This window comes from Ceratocystis lukuohia, assembly GCF_044167205.1.
Source record: "Ceratocystis lukuohia strain C4212 chromosome Unknown Supercontig2_pilon, whole genome shotgun sequence".
Lineage (NCBI taxonomy): Eukaryota > Fungi > Ascomycota > Sordariomycetes > Microascales > Ceratocystidaceae > Ceratocystis > Ceratocystis lukuohia.
The window spans coordinates 1,099,386-1,119,687 of NW_027263521.1; the positions used below are offsets into that span (position 1 = coordinate 1,099,386).

At 48.0% G+C, this 20,302-nt stretch overlaps 4 protein-coding genes across 4 annotated transcripts; 2 read left to right on the forward strand and 2 right to left on the reverse strand.

The window, feature by feature from the left end:
• Positions 1–35: 35 nt before the first annotated feature.
• On the reverse strand, positions 36–3,383 carry HOO65_020290 (Prolyl 3,4-dihydroxylase ofd1; the record flags this gene model as incomplete). The annotated part of the gene is made up of 6 exons (XM_071006364.1): positions 36–1,942; positions 2,052–2,184; positions 2,385–2,509; positions 2,551–2,782; positions 2,848–3,220; positions 3,268–3,383. The coding sequence occupies 6 exons, from the start codon at positions 3,381–3,383 to the stop codon at positions 36–38; spliced, it is 2,886 nt and encodes a 961-aa protein (XP_070860928.1).
• An 848-nt stretch (positions 3,384–4,231) lies between these two features.
• Positions 4,232–6,956, forward strand: HOO65_020291 (Pre-mRNA-processing factor 39; the record flags this gene model as incomplete). The annotated part of the gene is made up of 7 exons (XM_071006447.1): positions 4,232–4,300; positions 4,385–4,597; positions 4,756–4,766; positions 4,868–4,964; positions 5,033–5,061; positions 5,488–6,693; positions 6,779–6,956. The coding sequence occupies 7 exons, from the start codon at positions 4,232–4,234 to the stop codon at positions 6,954–6,956; spliced, it is 1,803 nt and encodes a 600-aa protein (XP_070860929.1).
• A 3,170-nt stretch (positions 6,957–10,126) lies between these two features.
• On the forward strand, positions 10,127–11,185 carry HOO65_020292 (Cytochrome c peroxidase mitochondrial; the record flags this gene model as incomplete). Its single annotated transcript, XM_071000031.1, has 1 exon — positions 10,127–11,185. The coding sequence occupies one exon, from the start codon at positions 10,127–10,129 to the stop codon at positions 11,183–11,185; it is 1,059 nt and encodes a 352-aa protein (XP_070860930.1).
• A 1,048-nt stretch (positions 11,186–12,233) lies between these two features.
• Positions 12,234–14,563, reverse strand: HOO65_020293 (Chromatin structure-remodeling complex subunit rsc7; the record flags this gene model as incomplete). Its single annotated transcript, XM_071006507.1, has 3 exons — positions 12,234–12,667; positions 12,738–14,417; positions 14,473–14,563. The coding sequence occupies 3 exons, from the start codon at positions 14,561–14,563 to the stop codon at positions 12,234–12,236; spliced, it is 2,205 nt and encodes a 734-aa protein (XP_070860931.1).
• Between the last annotated feature and the right edge of the window lie 5,739 nt (positions 14,564–20,302).

Consider the following 20,302-nt stretch of genomic DNA (forward strand, 5'->3'; position numbering starts at 1 on the left):
AGGAGGGCGAGCCTGGTGTCTTGTTATATTCTCGTCTAATCCGAAAATCCGTTCCACTCCTCATCTTCGATTTCGCTGCTCTCATTTTCCTCGCCATCCTGCATCTCTGCATCATCCTCGTCCTCGCTCTCGCTCTCGCTATCCTCTGTCTCTTCAACATCATAGGTTCCTGAAATATCCCACCTGTCTCCCTTGGCACTGCGTGATACATATTTGACGAACTTGAGGGCCCCGCCGTCACGCAGCACAATGGACATGTTGTTCCAGGCCGCTGGTTGGAAAAACAAGATGTTGTCGTCCTCTGAACTGGTCTTGTACACGGCTGCATCGGCATCAGTATCATCATCGCCTGCCATGTACACTTCGTGGCCACCAATATCAGGCTTTTCCTCGTCCTCCTCACCAGCCTGCTTAGTCTTAGCAGACTCTCCAGAAACGTCCATGTCCATATCCTGGTCTCCATCCTCCCCGTCTTCATCCTCATCTGCACCCCAGCCAGGTGTTGGGGTGAAGCCCAAATTCACTTCCAGCCGAGGCTTGCCCTCGTAGCCTGTAGCTAGGGTGTAATCCAGCCCACGTCTAAACCGTCTTGCGATGACGTGCTGTGACTTGAGCGCCGTACCGGTGACAAGCTGGAGCCATCGGTGGAATTGCCGACTGCAAAGGAACACGTCTAAAAGCTCCGTAATGGGTGTCATGGCGGTCCCCTTTCCGTTATCTTTGCTTTTGTTCTTGCCCTTGCCCTTGGTTTTACCTTGGCTACTAGACTTGGCTGTCTTAGTAGTTTGGTAGAGGAAGCGGTGCTTGTGTGGCGGCCGTGCGACCTTCCAGTCGCTTTTGGCTTCAATCCCACTATACGTCTCGGGCAGAGATGATATTTCCGCAGCCTCAACATAGGAGCGGAGGGAATTGGCAAATGCTGGTGCTAGAATATCCCCAATCGTAATGGTGCTGTTTTCCTTGAAGTGGTCCTTCATCTGACCAATCATGTCGGGGGTCAAGTACATAGGCGCAAGATACTTGAGTAGGAAGTCAAGATCGTCTTCCTCCCAATCATCCAGACCAGTCTGGTCCACTGGCGCTGGCTTAATGACTGGCGCATCGTACTGGTCGGGGTTCCCTTGCAACTGCATCAAACCACTGCGCTCCTGCAACTTCTCTTCTGCACCAGGAACGAAGCCTTCCTCACCCTGCTGCGGAATGTGGAACCAGCCACTAATGGCCATGCGGACGCGGCCGCCCTGCTTCTCCAGCTCAGCAGGACTTCCAGCATGGTAAACCTCCTCAACATCGTGGAAGCTCTCGCCGGGCTGCACAGCGAAGAATGATAGTTGATTCCATGCTGGCGGGATGACCTTGGCAACATCAGGCTGCGGAGTACGCGCCATCTGGCCATCAGAAGCATTCTTGCTCTCGGTGACAGGAAACAGGCGCAGAGCTCCACCCCACGATGGCTGCCATGGAGTATCGGGATCGGTTAGGTATAGAATATAGCTGACCTTGCGGCTACCAATGACATCATCGTGGCATAGCAGAAAGCAACCAGGCGTGTAAACATTGATAGCCATATCGGTCTTTTTACCGCTGAGAGGCCCGCAGCCGGTGATATGCGAGATATAGTTACGGAACGACTCGGAGTACAGGCCGTCGCGTAGCTTAAGCAACGACGGTAACTTGGCCAAAGCCTCGGGTTCGAGGCCGTCGAGATTAGCGAGATCACCAGACTGGTGGATCTTGTAGATATCGGTTTCTTTGGGAGTAAAGGATACGTTTTCGCGGATCTCGTTGCGCACACTTCGCAACAGCGAGTCATTGACTAACTTGTTGATTACAGCATGCTTGTATGGCGAGGAGGCGGAATATTGCTTGGTGTAGTCGTCGAGGACTGTGGCATCAAAAAGGCCATTGCGGAACCGTTTCTGAGCTTCGTCGTGTGAGATAGCTTCATAGATGGTCAGCGTGGGCCGCTAATAATACCTAGCGGACATTTAACGGGTATCGGATGCGAAGCAAGGTCTTTTAATTCGGTGTTAAATCAGGGACTTCCTTACCGGTGGAAACCGAGCGCTTCTTGGCCGCACTCTTGGAAGAAGCGGACTTTTCCGCCTTACGCTTACTCGCAGCCATTGCTCCGGGGTTGTCAAAGGGCAGATACTCAACCAGCAAGAGAACAAGAGCGCAATTCTTGGCAAAATATTTACTGCAAGGGAAATTCAGAATTTATACGGCAAACTTCACATCGGACCATCATCAGGCCATTCGGTTCAATTTCTGAATTTATGAAGTTCTGATTTTTTGTGGGTCAAAGTTCTTATCGCTTATCGCTTTAAACCCCACTATGGTTTAGGGACGACAAGGGCTGATGGATAATGGCAACTACTCACGGTGTTTGCAGTCAAAAAGTAATGTTTGGCATTGATGGCATAAAAGAATAAGTCATAATAACTCCCGTACAAGGGCCGGAACAAGAGCTGAACATTGTACATTTTGCGTAGGCTGGGAATAAGGGCTAAATCATGTTTCAGTTTAGCCTCTTCGTCACGGCATCACGCAGCAGCGCAATCACCTCTGCGGGATTCTTTGCGCCAAACACAGCGCTACCAGCAACAATTACATTAGCACCAGCATCAGCAGCCTGATCGATCGTGCCAGGGCCCAGACCGCCGTCAACCTCAATGTTTAGCTCAGGGTATCTTTCGCGGAGAGCCTGCACCTTGGGAAGCTCAGAAGCCATGAACTTTTGGCCTCCAAACCCAGGCTCAACTGTCATGATGAGAACCATCTAGATGAAATATTATTAGCATTCCTAGTATCTATAAAGCGCGCTGTGGCCAATGAAATGCTCACGTCAGGACGCGCGTTTGCGTCAGGGTTCTCTAGAATCTCCCAAAGCACATCGACCGGCGTAGAAGGCTTAAGGGCGATGCCTGCCAGCAGGCCCTGGTCGTGGATGTACTTAATAAGGGCTTTGGGAGAAGTCGTCTCTTCCGTCTTGGCCTCAGGCTCCTCGGCGTCCGACGAGAATGCAGCTTCGTAGTGGAAGCAGTACAAATCGCAGCCCGCTTTCTTAAACTCCTTGACCCATTTCTTAGGCTCAGCAATCATCATGTGGCAGTCAAAGGTGCCCTTGCCGTGTTTTTCCGTCGGCGGCTTCACGTGCTTGCGGATCTTGGTGACAACAGGAGGGCCGAAAGTGAGATTGGGCACAAAGTGGCCATCCCTATAAAATATTAATACACATTCAAAAAGGCCTGTAAAGCTACCTACATGATATCAACATGCAGCCAATCGGCTCCCTCCTCGATTGTGCGGGAGCAGTCAGCTCCCAAGTCAGCAAAGTCCGCTGACAAAATAGAAGGGGCAATAATCGCACTAGGGGCCATGATAAGAGAGGATGGGAAATTCGATGGTTATGATGAGGCAGAAGGTTTAATTTTTAAAGAGTGTAAACAACCTTGGATATGGAGCTTGCCTAAGCTAATAGGCCTGCTTTTCTTTATAGCTATTAGTAGCAAATCAAAGCCCCACTAAGGTAGGTGGAGAGTTGGGTGAAAAAGCGGGCTGGGACAGGTGTGAACTTGGAGACTTAAGGTTGAGAGACAGTAGTAGGGCAGTTGTAGTGGTAAGAAGGTTAGAAAGTGATGTTGATGGCAAAATCTAGCCTATTGTATTATAAATTGCACAGATATTTGTTGACATTCGAATAAGAGATAACTATGTTTCTCAATTCCCAGTAACTAGCAGGGGAACATCTAAGGGTTAATATTAAAGACCATGTAGTCTGTATGATCACGTGACCAGATTATACACTATTCAGTTAAGCACATGGTACCCGCTTATTCTAAAGAAAACATACGTGCTAATCTCCAACTAGCATGCTCAGCGCGTCGAAATTTCGCGAAAAAAAAAAACTGAAGGAAAACAGCTTTGCTCTCATACACATATATAATCAATCCATCGTCACATTAAGTCTACTAGCTTTGAGCGCCTAAAGCTCACTTAATTCCGTGTTAGCCTAGAACTGGACCTGTCTGTCTCTATCTATTTGTGTTCTCATCACCCTATCGAGCGCCACCACCTAAATATTTTGACTCCCTCACGACTGTCAGCCTCATCGAATCGCCGCCTTCGTTCTCATATCCTCTGCGGTGATAATCACGATATCATTTGCTTTGCTTGATCCTACCCAGGTTTACCAGCCCTTAGCTGTCCATCTGTACTTACTTTAACCATGGCCGACTACGAATATGCTGCTAGCGACGATGACAATCTTGAACTGAAGCGTCTCAAGAGTGAAGTGGTAAGACGACCCACGAAAAGCCCCAGGGCTAGCCGAACATTATATATATGTCTAGTACTGACATCCCTTTTCTTTTCTCCGCAGGATTCCGACCCAGATAGCTTTGAGGCCTGGGAAAAGTATGTGAGGGCTGCCGAAATGGAGGGGACCCTCAACAGAAACTCCAGTCCACAAGCTATTTCGTCATTCCGTAGCGCCTATGATGCTTTCCTCCACAAATTCCCGCTCTTTTTTGGATATTGGAAGAAGTACGCCGATCAGGAGTTCAACATAGCCGGCCCTGAAGCCGCGGAAATGGTGAGGGCAAACCCCAACTTGGACAATGAAATACAGATCCACTAACATTTTCATGACCTCTTTAGATATATGAACGAGGATGTGCTAGCATTGGTAACTCAGTCGATCTTTGGACTGAATATTGCTCCTTTAAAATGGACACTACTCACGTCCCGCAGCCCGTTAGAGAGTAAGTTGAATATGCCATGGACGGATACCCTTTCCTCCCCCCCCCCCTTCTGTTCGTCCATCTCTCCTCCATTATCTATACCCATTGAAACGTAGACACAGGGACAGTCTTTGTCTTCTTCATGGACGCTATAGTTTACCCCTTCTACAAGAACGCCCATACGACAGTCCTGCTACTGGCGCGCTTCTTGGTGTCCCCGTGCGTATATATCTTGCTTCGCTATATGTCCCCGCACTGCAACATTCTAGTTGACTACTGGTCACTAGGATAAGGATCTCTTCAAAGCTGCCTCCTGGTGAGATATTCCAACCCCCCCTCCGAAATGGCTGGGACTGGATTGACTCCTCACTGTTTTCTCTATGGACCAGTTTTCTCTCCGCCCAGTAATTCAGGCTATCTTCTCCGCTTGGCTCCGTCCGACTGTCTCATCATCTATTCTCCGAGAGCTTTTTGAGTTTCGTTGTCCTTCTCCATCCCCCCCTTTTCTTTACCTTTCTATTCTCTTTTGTGTTGCTGGTTGCGCCGCTTCGTTTTGGGCTGACTACATACGTTGCACTATGGCTCAATTCCATTAACAACACTATGGTCGGATGTTATTTGAATATGTTAACCACAGCTGCGGAACATGATTTACCCAAATCCCTATCAGTATCACTTCCCCCTTCTCCATCCTATCCATTTCCCCCTTTAATCAACGAGTAACTAGCTAATTATCTCCTAGTTTGTTTGAACGTGGAGCTGCATGTGTAGGACTCGACTTCCTAGCACACCCTTTCTGGGATAAGTACATTGAATTTGAGGAGCGCCAAGACGCTCAAGATAAAGTTTTGGCTATCCTGATGCGCCTCATACACATCCCTATGCACCAATATGCCCGATACTTTGAGCGGTTCCGTACTCTCTGCCACGAACGACCTGTCAAGGACCTCGTGTCAGAAGAGAATCTGATCCGGTTCAAGAAAGAGGTTGCCTCTGAACATGCAGCCTATGGTGGTGCCCCCAAGTCTGAACTTGAGATTGAGCGAGATATCCGCGGCAAGATTGACATCATGTACTATGAGATTTTCACTCGCACTCAGTCCGAAACGACCAAGCGGTGGGCTTTCGAATCCGAGATCAAGCGGCCATACTTCCATGTCACAGAGCTAGACAACAGTCAGCTGGTGAATTGGAACAAGTACCTTGATTTTGAGGAGTCTGAGGGCAGTAATTCTCGCATTATTTTCCTTTACGAGAGGTGTCTAGTAGCCTGCGCGCACTACGATGAGTTTTGGTTCCGCTACGTGAGATGGATGTCATCGCTGCCTGAAAAAGAAGAGGACATGCGAAACATCTATCTCCGTGCATGCACAATCCACGTGCCCATTAGCAGACCAGGTATCCGCATCCAGTTTGCCTACTTTGAAGAAAGCCAGGGCCGTATTGATGTTGCTCGCGCCATCCACGAGGCCATCCTGATGAAGCTGCCCGAGTGCGTTGAAGCTGTTATCTCATGGGCACAGCTAGAGCGTCGCCAAGGAAGCCTTGATGATGCCATCCAGATTTTCAAGACGCAGATTGACTCTCCGCAGGTTGACATTTTCATCAAAGGCGCACTGGTGGCCGAGTGGGCATTCTTGTTATGGAAGGTCAAGGGCTCCGTGGCTGAAGCCCGCGAGACCTTTGTCACTAACATGCAATGGTATGTGGATAGCCGTATCTTCTGGGAGAAGTGGATTGAATTTGAGCTCGAGCAGCCCACAACGCCCGAGACTGAGGCTGAGCAGAGCAAGCGGATCAAGCAAGTGTTTGACAATTTGCGGACTAAAAGCCGCTTGTCAACTGGGTTGAAGCGGGCGTTTACGCTGAGATACCTGACCTACCTGCAGTACCGGGGTGGCAAGGACGCCATGCAGCAGTTCCTTGTCGTGGACCGCGAGTTCTTTGGGTAAGTTTCTCTTCTTTCCTACTATACTTTCTTTGTCATCAAGCGAGTTCTGTACTAATAACCGTCACCACATTTCTTTTTGCAGTCCTGCCTCGGTCGCTGTCGCCTCTCGTGCCCGTTCAGGCGGCAAAGAAGACGGTCCAACCGTAATTGAAATGGACGAAGCTACCCGTCAAAAGGCTGAGAGTATGTACTACAACTACTATGACTTCCATTGTATGACGGAAGATGCTGCCCTCACTGGCACTGCACCCTTCCACTAGACGAAGACTTGTGGCTTCGTCTATGTATACTGCAAACCTTCGAGTAGGCAAACACACGCGGTTGGTGGTATATCCTGGGAGGATAGAGCATTCATGCCATGATTCCCCCTTTCCTTTGTCTTTGCATCCGTCTGCTGGCTGTTTTGTCTAGTCAGCTTTGTTTCACTTTGCTTTGGTTTTTTGAGGAAAGAAAAAAAAGATAAAATATGTGATGTTGATGGAAAGAATGTATGTTTGTTTGGCATTTACATTGGCGGTTAGAATCAGAAGTTGCATGGGAACAAATACATTATGACTTATTTTTATACCAGGTCCTCACTCGTAGTGCCGTTGATGTTAAGGCCAGAAGGTTTGATGAGGTAAATTTTCACTGCCATAACCCTAAATGAGGGTTATTTAACAACACTGTAGAATCGTCAGGGGCTAACGTCTTAATGACGCAAGGTTAAGCTGAAAGTTTATTGGTAAAATTAGTTTCGATTTGATGGATCGACTCTGAAGCGTTGGGCAATTCCTCGCCCGGCGGTATCCGAGCTAGCTCTGGAGAAGCATGAATGACTTGTACGTAAGAAGCAACCAACTATGCAGATAAGACAGAGGTAGGATAATGCTGCGCTAGAAGGGGGGTTGATATTTTGATACCGAGTAGCGCTAATCAAGCCTTCTCGTAGCCAAGCCGCCTACCATAGCTTTAAACGGCCGCATGCTTTGTGTTGTATACGGCTAGGAATATTACAAATAGAGACTAAAGGAGCGCTGCATTTGACAATCAAATAATACAGCGTGCCTTGCTCTTGTGTAGCTTTGAGCTAAGGCCAATCGAAAAAAAAAATCATAGCGAGTAGCCGAAGCAGGCTGCAATTGGCGAGAGAGATAGCAGTGTGCCTCCGAGAGTCCGTGAACAACCTAAAATAAGAAAGCGAAGAAGGGTCAGACAAAGAGAGCTAGACTGGGGCAGGAAGGGTAGAAGCAGGAGTGGGATGACGAAGAATAGGAATGGGATGAGGAGGGGCAGACTTGGTCGGCAGCGCGTGTTCCGAGTTTTTGGTGGTTGGCTATGACGGGACAGGATATGCCTGTCGATATAGCGTCAGTATGGAACATCCATTACGACAGTAGGCTCAGAAGGAATTGCCGTGGGCCGAACGAAAGGTCTAGCCTGGGTCTTCTGACAAGGCAGGTTTTTCTTCTGTCCTTGAGAAAAGCGCACTGCTCAGTGAAGCATTTGGTTGCCAAGACTAGAGACATTTAGGATATTGACACCGCGCGTTGTAGCATTATCTCCGCATGCAAGGAATGATATTCTACGATAGTAGAAAACAGGCTTTTAGCAAGTGAAGGGCAGCATCGTTACCCAAGTTGTGGCTCTGTTCTTTTCTGAAAACTGTGCTGAAACGTGATGCTATCACGAAGTGGAAATAGCACTGCTAAATAGTACGCCAGATATGGCAGGAGCCTGCCTAAGTACTTGGTACCTATGCTGTATGCTAGCTCGCATAAAAGTCGTATAACAAGGGGTGGTGGTGTACGCACATGTTGTGCTGGTTTTTTTTTTTCTTTTTCTTTATGCTTTTGAATTTGTTTCTCTAAGTGGGGCTTTTCTAATCTTTATTTCTTCATTTTCTCCTTTACGTTGCTTGCCTACTACTGCATAGCAACTTGCTCTCCTCCCTTACCTCCTTTTGCTTTGCTTCAGTTCCGAGATCCCCTTAGGCCCATCCTTTTATCTTCCCTTGAAATCCTTTAAAATCCTATCCTTCCAGAGGTCAGCGGAAGCCCGCTTGCTCTTGCCGAAGGCAATGACCCCACTCCACAAGAAAGACTGTTGTTGGAATTATTTCCTGCTCTCTCTTGCTGAGATTGCTTCATCTCCCAGCAACCATGATTGTCGACTGTTTGAGCCTTGGTCAGCGGCCTTTTCGTCCTGGATAGAAAAACTGCACAGCGTGTAATACGGGGGAGGGGAGGGGGGGAGGGTGCTTTATGGCTGTGTACCGCCTGAGATTGTGAGGAAAAAACTTTTTTCTGTTGTATTTCTGTAGTTCATGACATGCTTACTAAAGCAAGCGTTTCATTCGGAAGTGGCCGGTAGTTCTACCTTCTTGTTTTGCCTGACAATACATCTTGCTACTTGTTTCGTGGAATCAGATAGAAGGAAGCTTGCCCTGCTGTCTATCTTACTGCCCTCTGCCCCTCTCCTTTCTCCTTCCTTTTTCCTCTGATGAAGCCCTTAGTTAGGCCAAGCTTGGGGCCTTGCTCCTTCCTTCTTACTGCCCCATCCCTGTGTTCTCTGGAATAGGGATGTTGCTGAAAACTGCCATGCTCCTACCAGGGAAAAAGAGGTGGGCTTGTGAGGGATCGCCTTGTGGCATCCGTCTCAGCCAATGGCAGTCTACGTATTTGTGTAGTGTGCCTTTTTTTCCTGTGGTATATCTGCAAGAGCGACCAGTATTGGCCGCACCTACCCACTACCGCTAGAAAGCTCTGGCTTCAAACAAGATGTACTCACAAACCCCCCCCTCCCCTCCTCCTCCAGAAAGAAAGAAAACAAGCGCTTCATAACGCGAAATCGAGCTGGGGAAGTAATAAATTCACTATTTAATCAACCAATCAGTGTGCCGCTATTTGGGACCGGCTAGTGTGGCGATGGATGGAATATACTTAGGGACTTGCCTTTCTTAGATTGTGGCTGTTTCCCAGTTGATGCCCGCTGTTCATCTATCAGTTGATTGATTCCCCATATTTCCTTGCTCCCTGCTATATTTGCTTCGCTCTTGTCCCCAAAAGGTACACTTGTACTTGGCATTTGTTCCTTCTCTCCTTCTCCTCTCCTCTTCTTCTACTTCTACCCTTTTACCTTGGAGTATAAAGTCTCGCTGTCCTCCCCTCCTCTTACTTACTCCGTCTCTGCTTTCTCCCCACTTATCTCCTTGCTGTCTCCACGTCTTGGCTTTTTTCCCTCTGCCGTCCTTTTTTCTACAAGCTTTGGTTGTTTCGGCGTCGTGTTTTCTTTTTCCTTCCATCAGTTTTTAATCACATAAATCATCAAGGTACGCTCAATCTCATCTTGCAAGTGGCTTATTTTCTGTCCTCTGAGCACCCCGACGCTCTTCTCGTCTCAGTAGTCGTCCTTATATTTGTTGCTTTAAGCTAATAACATCTCGTGGCAGATGGCTTCCGTTTCCCGTCAGTTTGCCCGCTCGGCTATCCGGGCCTCGACTCGCCGCGCCTTCATCGCCGCCCCCCGCCAGACCGCCCAGCAGGGCCGCCGCTTCTACTCCTCTGAGGCCCCCAAGAAGGGTAGCTCATCTCTGCTTTACCTGACTGGTGCTGCTGCTGTTCTTGGTGGTGGCTACTTCTTCTACAACCAGGGTGCTGCCGAGCCCAAGGAACGCACCCAGGCCGATTACCAGGCTGTCTACAACGAGATTGCCAACCGCCTGGAGGAGAAGGATGACTATGATGACGGCAGCTATGGCCCCGTTCTGCTGCGTCTAGCATGGCACGCGTCCGGTACCTACGACAAGGAGACCGGCACTGGTGGTTCCAACGGTGCCACCATGCGCTTTAGCCCTGAGTCTGGTCACGGTGCCAATGCTGGCCTGAAGACTGCCCGTGATTTCCTGGAGCCGGTCAAGGCCAAGTTCCCCTGGATCAGCTACTCCGACCTGTGGATCTTGGGTGGTGTCTGCGCTGTCCAGGAGATGCAGGGCCCCATTATCCCCTTCCGCCCCGGCCGTACTGATGGTCTGGCCGCTGCCTGCACTCCCGATGGTCGTCTGCCCGATGCTAGCCAGGGCCCCAAGCACTTGCGTGACATTTTCTACCGCATGGGATTCAACGACCAGGAGATTGTTGCTCTTGCTGGAGCCCATGCCCTGGGCCGCTGCCACACCAGCCGCTCCGGCTTTGATGGTCCTTGGACCTTCTCTCCCACTGTCATGACCAATGACTTCTACACTCTGCTTCTGGACGAGAAGTGGCAGCAACGCAAGTGGAATGGCCCCATGCAGTACGAGAACAAGAGCTCCAAGTCTCTAATGATGCTGCCCACTGATCTGTCTCTCATTCAGGATAAGTCTTTCCGCAAGCACGTTGAGGCTTATGCCAAGGACAACGAGCTGTTCTTCAAGGACTTCTCTTCTGTCTGCCTGAAGCTGTTTGAGCTGGGTGTGCCCTTCACCTCGAGCTCTAGCGAACGCATGGTCTTCAAGCCCACCAGCGCCTAAACACATTACTTTCCTAGTACTTGCCAAGCAAGTGATGGCTAGAAGCTGCTTTTCGTTTATTCATTGGTCTGGTTTGTTCTCTTTTGATATCGGCTACCCCATGCCATTTATGTCCGTGTTTTTTATTCTACATTGCGCTCCATCATACCCACACAAATATCTCCCCATAACCCTTCATCTTCATGAAATTGAACCTGAACCATCCATTGCCTCATCTTTGCCCCGAGGCGATAGTTCATTATTTACAGACAAATAACAGGCTGCAACTTGACAGTGTGTAATTTGATCATGTATATTGTACAGTGATAATAAAAAATAATAAGCATAAAAAAAGCCTACCTTGGTGCTTGCCATGACTCGATGCCCTGATTAATGGTGAATTAGACCCTTTATTTATAAATAATTAGTTATAGATGATCGTGACTCGTGTCTTCTTGCTTATCCGTGTAACCACGGCCTTGATCGCGTTAGTTTATAACCCTCCCCCACTTTTTTACAAAAGCCATTGTTATTAGCCAAACCAGTGGTAGCACAAGAGTGTAAAAGACAATGAATTATTACACGGAATTATGACAAGACTGCGAGAAGTTTCAACAGGAAAATGCCAAGAGCAAATGGTTTTTTTTTTCTCGAAAAACTAAAAGTAGTAAACGGGATTGATTCCAACCGGAAATGAAGAAGTAGATAGATGGATTTAAAAGAAACAAAAAATAAGAAAAGAGTAATTGAAAGATAAGAGCTAGCAGCCGTGATAGAACGTTCTAAAATATCCGCATAAAAAATGGGTATGTGCATATAGAAAGAAAGAAAATAAAAGAAAGAGAAGTTGAAGGAGCAAGAATGAAAAGAGAAGAAAAGATGAAAACGAAGAGACTAGAAAGAAAAGGCATGCTGTTCTCCTATGCAACAAGCTTTTCGCCGGATGTCAGCATGAGATAGATCACCTAAAGGTGGCTCTTCTCAGCTATACCTTTTACGCCGCTGCTTCATTGGTCTAAAGTCACAGTAGACCCAGTCGTCCTTCATGAACAGACTTGCAAACGCCCAGCTACTGCTGCTGTTGCTGACCCGACCACCACTGCGGCTGGCTAGTGGCGGAAGCACGTCCGGATTGGATGGGCTGGGATGGCTGGGTCGGCCAATTCTGTGTAGAAGAAGTCTGGCTGACAGGCGGCAAGTACTGGCGTGGCGTTTGGTCCGATGGGTAAATCGAATGGTTGGAGTAAGGCTGGTTCATTGTAGACACAGAGGACATGGTCATATTTGAGGGCAGACGATTTGACACCGGTGATATGCTACTTTGGTATTGTTGTTGCTGTTGTTGGTTGTCTGGATTCTGGCCTTGTGATGGCGATGTCTGGTTCGTTGTGTAGCCAGAATAGCTACTCTGGGGTGTCTGTGGGACAGTCTGTTGCCAGACTTGGCTTGAGGTTGGTGGTGGGTAGCTATAGCTTTGTGATGTTGAAAGCGCAGGCACCGAACCTAAAGTTTTTAGAAAAGAGAAAGGTTAGTGGAAAAGAGATGCAAATCAAATGGCAATTTCACAACATACCTCTCATGGCCGTTGAGGCTGTGGGAGCTTGTGTGTGGATGGAATATGCGTACGGCGAGCTCGTCATCATCGAAGAAGGGCTCTGTGTCGTAATGGAAGCGGTTGTAGGCGTCGAAGCACTAGCCGAGGGAGCCGTGTTGTATACTCCATAGGAAGGATGGGGAGAATATCTAGTAGTACTCGAAGAAATTGAAGCCTGTCCAGGCTCAATAGCGGGTGGGGGCTGAGAAACAGTTGAATGAGACTGATCGTGAGAGCGACGCCACATGTCATTCGTATAGCCGCTGCGCATCTCCCGTTGAGATGCAGGTCTGTTGAGCTCCGAGGCATGGTTCTGACTATTGTAATCGATCGACAATGGCTGTGCCTGATCGTAGGAGTGGCTGCCTAATTCCTGGCGATGGGCGCGGGAATCTGAATATTCTTGAGGTATAGACGTCGCCAGAACCTGCTGATCGTAATAGTTGTTGACTGGCGGCATTGGCAGGACAGGCTGCATGTAGTGTGAAGCAGAACCATGATACTGGCCATATGAAAGGTCATGATGGCCGCCCTGCAATAGCGCATGCTGCTGATCCACAGCAGCCTGGGCCGCAGCAGCCTCTGCAACAGCAGTCGCAGCAGCCAGAGCTCTTGCCTTTGCAGCGCCAGGGCGCTTGTCGCTCGATAGTTCTTCTTCGGTGAATCCTTGTTTAATAGCCTTGGCCTCCCAGTAATCATCTCGCACACGATGACCATCGACAATCACTCTGCTACCAAACTGGCGGAACATGGAGCGAGCAGAAACGATAGCAATTTGCCGCGAGCGATATGAGTACGGTATTATGCTCAAGCGTACCAGCTCCTCTTTTTCAATTGAGTTTGCTATCATCTTAAACAAGGAGCGGTTCTTGTTGAAGAGCAAATACGAATCACGATATCCTAGAACTCGGGCACACTCTGTAGCCAACATGAATAGCTTATCAGCTCGGTGAGGCAAGTGGAACGTTTTGCAAAGGTATTTGCGCCCTCCAGTAAGCTCTCCATTTGGCCTGACCTTTTGCTCGCCAGCTGCATCAATTTCGCGAGGAATGTACTCATCCCCAGACTCGCACACATCCGAAGTAGTATGATCTCTGACTGTGGGGAGCGACTTGACAACGGGGGGCTTTTGCGGCTTCGTAGACCCATTGTTGCCAGCGTGCTGCATATGCTGCGGTGGTGGCAAGGAAACATGAGATTGCGGCATGGGAGGCAATCTAGGGGCCATGTAAGAAGATGGTATATATTGCATAGACTGCTGCTGCTGGGTCATAACCATTCTTCCAGAAATAGGTTGGGGATAAAGTGCCGGCAAAGAAGGCATATTATGGTATGTCTGGTAAATGTCGGTAGTCTCCAATGTCGGAGTTGAAACGATGGCGGATAAAGGAGCACATCCAGAGACAGACGCAGGAATGGAGGTTGAAATGGAAGAAGTTGGAGTTGAAGTATGGATCGTATTAGATATCGAAACAGGCATTGAGACTGGCATGGGCATGGGCATTGCCGCCGATGGATTAGAGGTTGCAATACTGGAAGCACCAGCAACATCGGTTGCCGAGACCGGAGTAGTAGCAGTACTGGCCCCGGACCGTGTTCTAACTGCAACTCTCATGCGTTTAGTCGGGTTAAGGTTTGCATCTCGAGGAACAGGAGTACCTAAAAGTCTGTTAACATGGATATATTGAGTAGCTTAGAATCAGGGCTTTCTTACCAGTTTCGTCATCTCTGTTAGACGCAACAGGAGACTGGTAGTGGTAGCCGATGTCGGGTTCTGGCGACCGCGCTCGCTTCAAAGAGGGCATTGAGTCTCTTTCCGGGGCGACTAATTATCAGCAAAAAAAGAAGAAGAGATTAGTATTTAGAGAAGCGACTTTAGATACTGAGGAAATACCAAAACATGTAGAGCCAAAAAGCCTGAGGCGCTAGGCAGCTAAGAGAAGCTATGACGGCTGGCTAGAACGCAGTTTAGGGCGCCTCTGTATGCAATAAGATGAAGGAACCCCGTGACATACCTGCTTTGTTTGAAAGTGACGACTGGTCCATCATAGATGGATCAATGGGGTCATCTGCAATACGGCTAGCCTCCTCCTGGGTATCATCAAAAGAGTGAATCCCTTGCTGGGTTTGTGTTTGGCTATGGCTTTGTGACAAGCGCCGCAACTGTCTGTGGGTTTGCGCGGTCTGTTGACCTTGTATATCATGTTGGGCTTGCTGAACTGGCCGGGTTTTCCGGGTTTGGTGGGACTGGCAGATCTGGCGCTGTTGTATTTGCCGCGACTCTTGGGGAGTCTGTTGCGATTGGGATTGCGAGTGCAGCTGGAGAGATGGCTGCGTCTGTGGATGGAACTGTAAGTCTGGTTGCAGCAGGAGCTGTAACTGGTTTTGAGTCTGCGACGATCGCTGATATTGGCTTGGTAGTTGTAGATTCGAAGACGAGTGGAACCGGGGTTGTGGCTGTGGCTGTGGTTCCATCTGTAGTTGTCTTTGCGGTGAGGAAGGCATCGCAAGCGAAGCAGCACCAGAGCCAATTTCTACCAAGTGATTGTGTATAGCTGTAGGGCTATAATCCAGATATTTCGTCTAGAAATAGGTGGTTATGGCAAGGCTCAAAAGGAGCAAGAATCTGTTCGGGGGATCTAGAGTACCAGCGAAAGAGGAAGAAAGGATCAGAATCTGACTGTCACACACTGATTATGTAGGGTGAAAAGAGATGTATGGATGAGGGTGACGATGATCAGAGGCCGATATTGGGATCAAAAGGTCAGGAAGGCTGTTGGTATTTGTATGAGGTGGATGCTAACTTTAACTTGTATGCGCACACAAGAAATTCTTTGGGGGGGGGGGGAAGGCTATGCGTGTCAAGACAATATACAAAAAGCAAAAGAAGGTATGGGTGACAAGCAAATAAATAGAAAAAGTGAATGAAGTATGAAGTCAAGAGCTGGAAGGACAAGGAAGAAAGAAGAAGGGGGGGGATCGGGTAAAGAGGCAAAAGCTTAGCAGTAGGTGTGGGTAGAAGTAGAGGGGGAGTAGAAGGGGGCGTATGGGTGGTATAAGTGGAGAGGGTAACAAAACGCCGGTGTCAAAGTTGCTGTGAGCAAGTGTGGGAACAGGATGTTGCAGTGAGGAAAAGATGCTTTTTTTCAGTGTAGGATCAAAGAGCATACAAACGGGGCTCATGGGGAACGGGGACTTGGTACGTGATATAGGGACAACCGAAGCAAAGCGTGATGCAAAAACAGACATCGACTTACCCAAGCTGTGTCGTCGTTTTAAGTCCAACTCAACAGCGTCTATTCAAAGAAAAGCTCGTAGGGACGTGAAAGAAGCAGCGAATTTGTGATCCTAGCTGTATCGACTGAAAAGCAGGGCAAGGAAGCACGAGTACAGAGCAAGAGAAGCAGCGCCGCCAGTCTATAATAACTGTGTGTTGGACTGGGAAAGAATAGAGAATTCACCAAGGTTGGCAAGCTCAGTTTGAAGTCGGGAGAACTGTCCAGAAGTACAACAGACCTATATGGCGACTGGTAAAAAGAAAAAAAAAAAAAAAAAGAAAAGAAAAAGTACCAAGAAAACGAGAAGTATTGGGCTCTGTATGAGTGATTGTATGTGTTACTCGACAGAAGCTAGTTGAGGCCTTTGATAGAAACCAGGACTCTAGACAAAAGAAGCAAAGTAGGGAAGTAAGTAAGTAAAGAGAAAAGCTGCGGAGGGTATAAGAAAAAAAAAAGAAAAAAGGAAAAGCAAGACGATGGAGGGACGGACAAACTCACACGGCGATATGGACTGGGGAACAAGGAAGTATTTACACACAGATTTCCATGCGCCGAGTCACAACCTATTTGTTTGTGCTGGTCAAGCGTAAGATTGCCGGGTTGGTGCCTATAGGCTTGCCGGTTTTTTCATCTGCACTTATTGCAGAGGACTTTTTTTTTTTCTTTTTGCTCTTGTTATCTTCTATAGTGCTGCATGATGAGAGGGGGGGTGTGTTCGATTAGGGCGTGTAGAGAAGTGAAGGGGTGACTCGTCGGATAGAGGGGGTCAAGAGAAGATTAATAGAGGGGATGATGGTTGATTTATCCTGGTAGAAACAGAAGGCAAAAAAGGGTAAAAAAAAAAAAAAGATAAATTCAAGGGCAATAAATCATAAGTAAAAAGCAAAAAAGTCAGGGAGGTGGTGATATGAGAAAACAACGCTGAAGAGCAAGAAAGTCCAACCGTTGTTTGGCTTTCCAGAGGGGTATGGATAGACTTGTTTACCCCCCATGTCTACGGGCAGCGAGCAGTCTTGGTCGGTCTTCTCCCTGCTAAGAATATTGGCTGTGTATATGGAAGAAAAACACAGTGAGCGTACATACAATTAATACGCCTAGGCCTTAGTACCACCACAGAGCCAAATAGCTTCAAATCCTGCGGCGTGTACGTGTCTTGCACTCGACAAGTCTTACATATTGGGTTGTCGGAGACGCTCTGCTCTGTCCAGCACTCCAACGGCTGTAGCACTTGCAATGGCACTGGGCTCTACCAGCAAGCCTCCCTCTAGCAAGCCACTGTCTAGAAATTGCTGCAACACCTTCTGCATCCCCGAATTTAAATCCGAAGTGTAAATGACAGCGCTGTCTGCATGAGCCCAGTATAAGTGTAGGTCTGGAGCTTTGTGTGCAAATTTATGCTGTCGTCGCACAGGTTAGCCTTTTCTGAGAGATTTCGGCCGGCCTAGCACTAAGAGTTAGTTCCACTGAGTTGGCTCGTTCGTGTAGGATCACTAATAGCAGCACATGAATTGTACCCATGATAAGTAATAGAAGTGGGACTACAACAGGGAGAAAGCCGGTAGAAGCAGTGTGGAAAAAAAAAAGCGGTGTTTGAGACAGATCATCGGGAAGTTTAGCAAGCAAGGCTTTGTGATTATTTGTCGTATGGCAAAGAAAGGAGAGACAGGTAGAATAGGCATGAAGGTGAGGCTGTAAGTTCATGTACATACATAAAATTCGGGGTGTATATGATGTACACCAGCATTACATGCTGGCTTTCAGCCATAGGTATGGAGTTGGAACCTAAGACTCGAGGAATTTGGAGTTGTGGGAAGAAGACAGGGAGGGAAATGGCAAATGGAAACTTGCGAGCCAGAAAGTCCACTTATGGTACGGTACGGTACGTATAGTCGGAGACTTACCCTACCTCAAAGCTTCTATTCTATCACTTGTAGTGGCCAAACTGCCAATTATGCACGCACTCCGACATCAGGCTGCAGCGCATAGTAACTAAGCATGCAAATGGTTGAAAATGGAGGCAGAAGGCAGGAACCCCACGAAAAATGATGGAATAAAAGTCACAAACTAGTAGGAAGCGGACTGCTTGGCCTGGATTGTCCCGTGTGGATAGAGCTGAAATGTAGGCCCCAGAGCCACGAAGTCAAGGGAGAGTCGGGCAAACAATTAAATGAGGATAATAAAGAGAAAAAAGCCATCTCGGCGCTATTCTAAGGTGATGAGCGAGTAAGATGCTAGATTGAATGGAAATTATTGAAAAAGAAAAAAAAAAAAAAAAAAAGGAAAAAAAAGGAACGGAAAAAAAATTATATATCATTCGGACTAAATAAATTATAATCCGACATGGGACGCTACCTAGAAAGTAGAGTGCATAAAGGAGAAGACGTTCGTGGTAAGACAGGTAGACAGACCTGGACACAATAACACACGCCCACCCACGAAGGAAAAAAAAAGAAAATGAGGGAGGGAATAAAGCCTTAAAACAAAGCTGACAATTAAAATATCACTAATAAAATGCAATTTGTCAAACCTGTGGGATAGAACAAAAGGGCCAGCAAGCATCGTGAGCAGGACAAGGAAAGAATCAGGGCTTCAAAGCCCTCTTCCGTTTGCCCTTTCCCCCCACATCCTGAATAACCCTCCCTCCTTCCCCATCCGCACACTTGACTCCTTCCTATCTAGATCTCGCCATAATCTACAGCCCAAACTGCCTGTCCAGACAAAGCAACAGCGCGCAACATGGCCAAGTGACCAGCCTGTCTAGTTCAGAGGGCAGAAACGCCCCCCATCGAAAGGAGACCAACCCAAATCTGCCATGATTACTCCTGCCGTCATTCCGTTGTCCATTGAGCCCAAATGATGCTGGTTGAGCCCGTTCATAACACTGTAGCTCTGCCTCTATGTGCACCAGGCACGACCGGCCGTGGAACCCAAGTAGCCTATTTGGGCAGGTGGTGTAGCTGCGCCGAAGTCAGTAGAGGGATAGCTGCGAACAGATTGGCTGGTGGATAGCCAGACTCGCCAAAGAGCCAGCAGAACGATAATAGTGGCCAGCTGAGGAAGCTGACGCCATTCTGAAGCCTGTCTGTGATTCTGAGGGCCTTGGGGCAAAGCTGACGTCACTCTAAACAGTGAGAATAGAGACATATCTGCAATCTAGACGCGCTCCATTCTGTCTCACTATCTCGTCTTACCCCTCTTTTTTTTGCATCTCTGCTGGCTGGCTCCCTTGGCTCCCTTTTTAGGTCAGCGCCAGTCACCCAGATGTTTAATATCCCATGTTCTCAATTCAGCGGCTTTTTGTTTGAGGAGGTTGTGCCCCTTCACTCATTCATAGGAACTTGGCGTTTGTCTCATAGGGTTTACGATTATGGCATATGTCCAGCCGTCTATGGATGCCCTCGACCTGGGCAGTCGGTGAGGACATCCATGCATCTTCAGGCAATTCTATCCCATAGTGTAGTGTAGTCTTTGGGTACGTATGCCGTAACAAGACAAGCCAAACGAGTGGGCCCCGAGTACCAAAGTCATGCGCCAGCCATATCCCCACTCCTCTCGCGACCCGATCAAGTATCCCCCGCTTATCAGTAGACTCAGATGTCCTGTATTTTCTGCACACACATCGTTCCTCTTTTCTTCCTGTCAGTAAATTCATACACGCCAACCAAATGGTTGTTGGAGATAGTACACGTGCTGCTCAAAAGCAGTTCGCGCTCTCATATGGAATAAGACAGTCGCGTGTGATTCGAAAAACGCACACAAGAACATGGCCGTACTTTAGCATAGCAGAGCAAGTACATAAACTAATAGTGGTACTGCATACGCGCTTTATGTTGCGTGCATGTCTTTTTCAATCATTACATCACTGTGCAAGGATTAACGGATCCTTATGACAAGGGTTATATTGGCTGGCCCGCAGTGGGTCCCTTCTCCCTTCGGGCTGGAAGCTCGCTATAGCCATCAATCGGAAGACACGGTGCAACATTTGAGATGCAGAAGCCATCTGCTAGAGCAGACTTGGGCAAGCTTGAACAGACAGCCTAACACGAAAAATACGTGCTTTGTTTACTGCCATCCAGCGAGCCTGGTTGTCGCGGGGGAAGGCAGGTTGGTATGGAGATCTGATAGGTGGTGCTAAAAAATTTGTAATCTGACGATGGAGTTGGTCTAAAAGAGAACAAAGAGAACAACGGGCCTTAATTTTTTGGTGTTTTTTTTTTTTTTTTAGTTCTCTAGCTAACTTAACTCAAAAGTGACAAAGTAATCTAT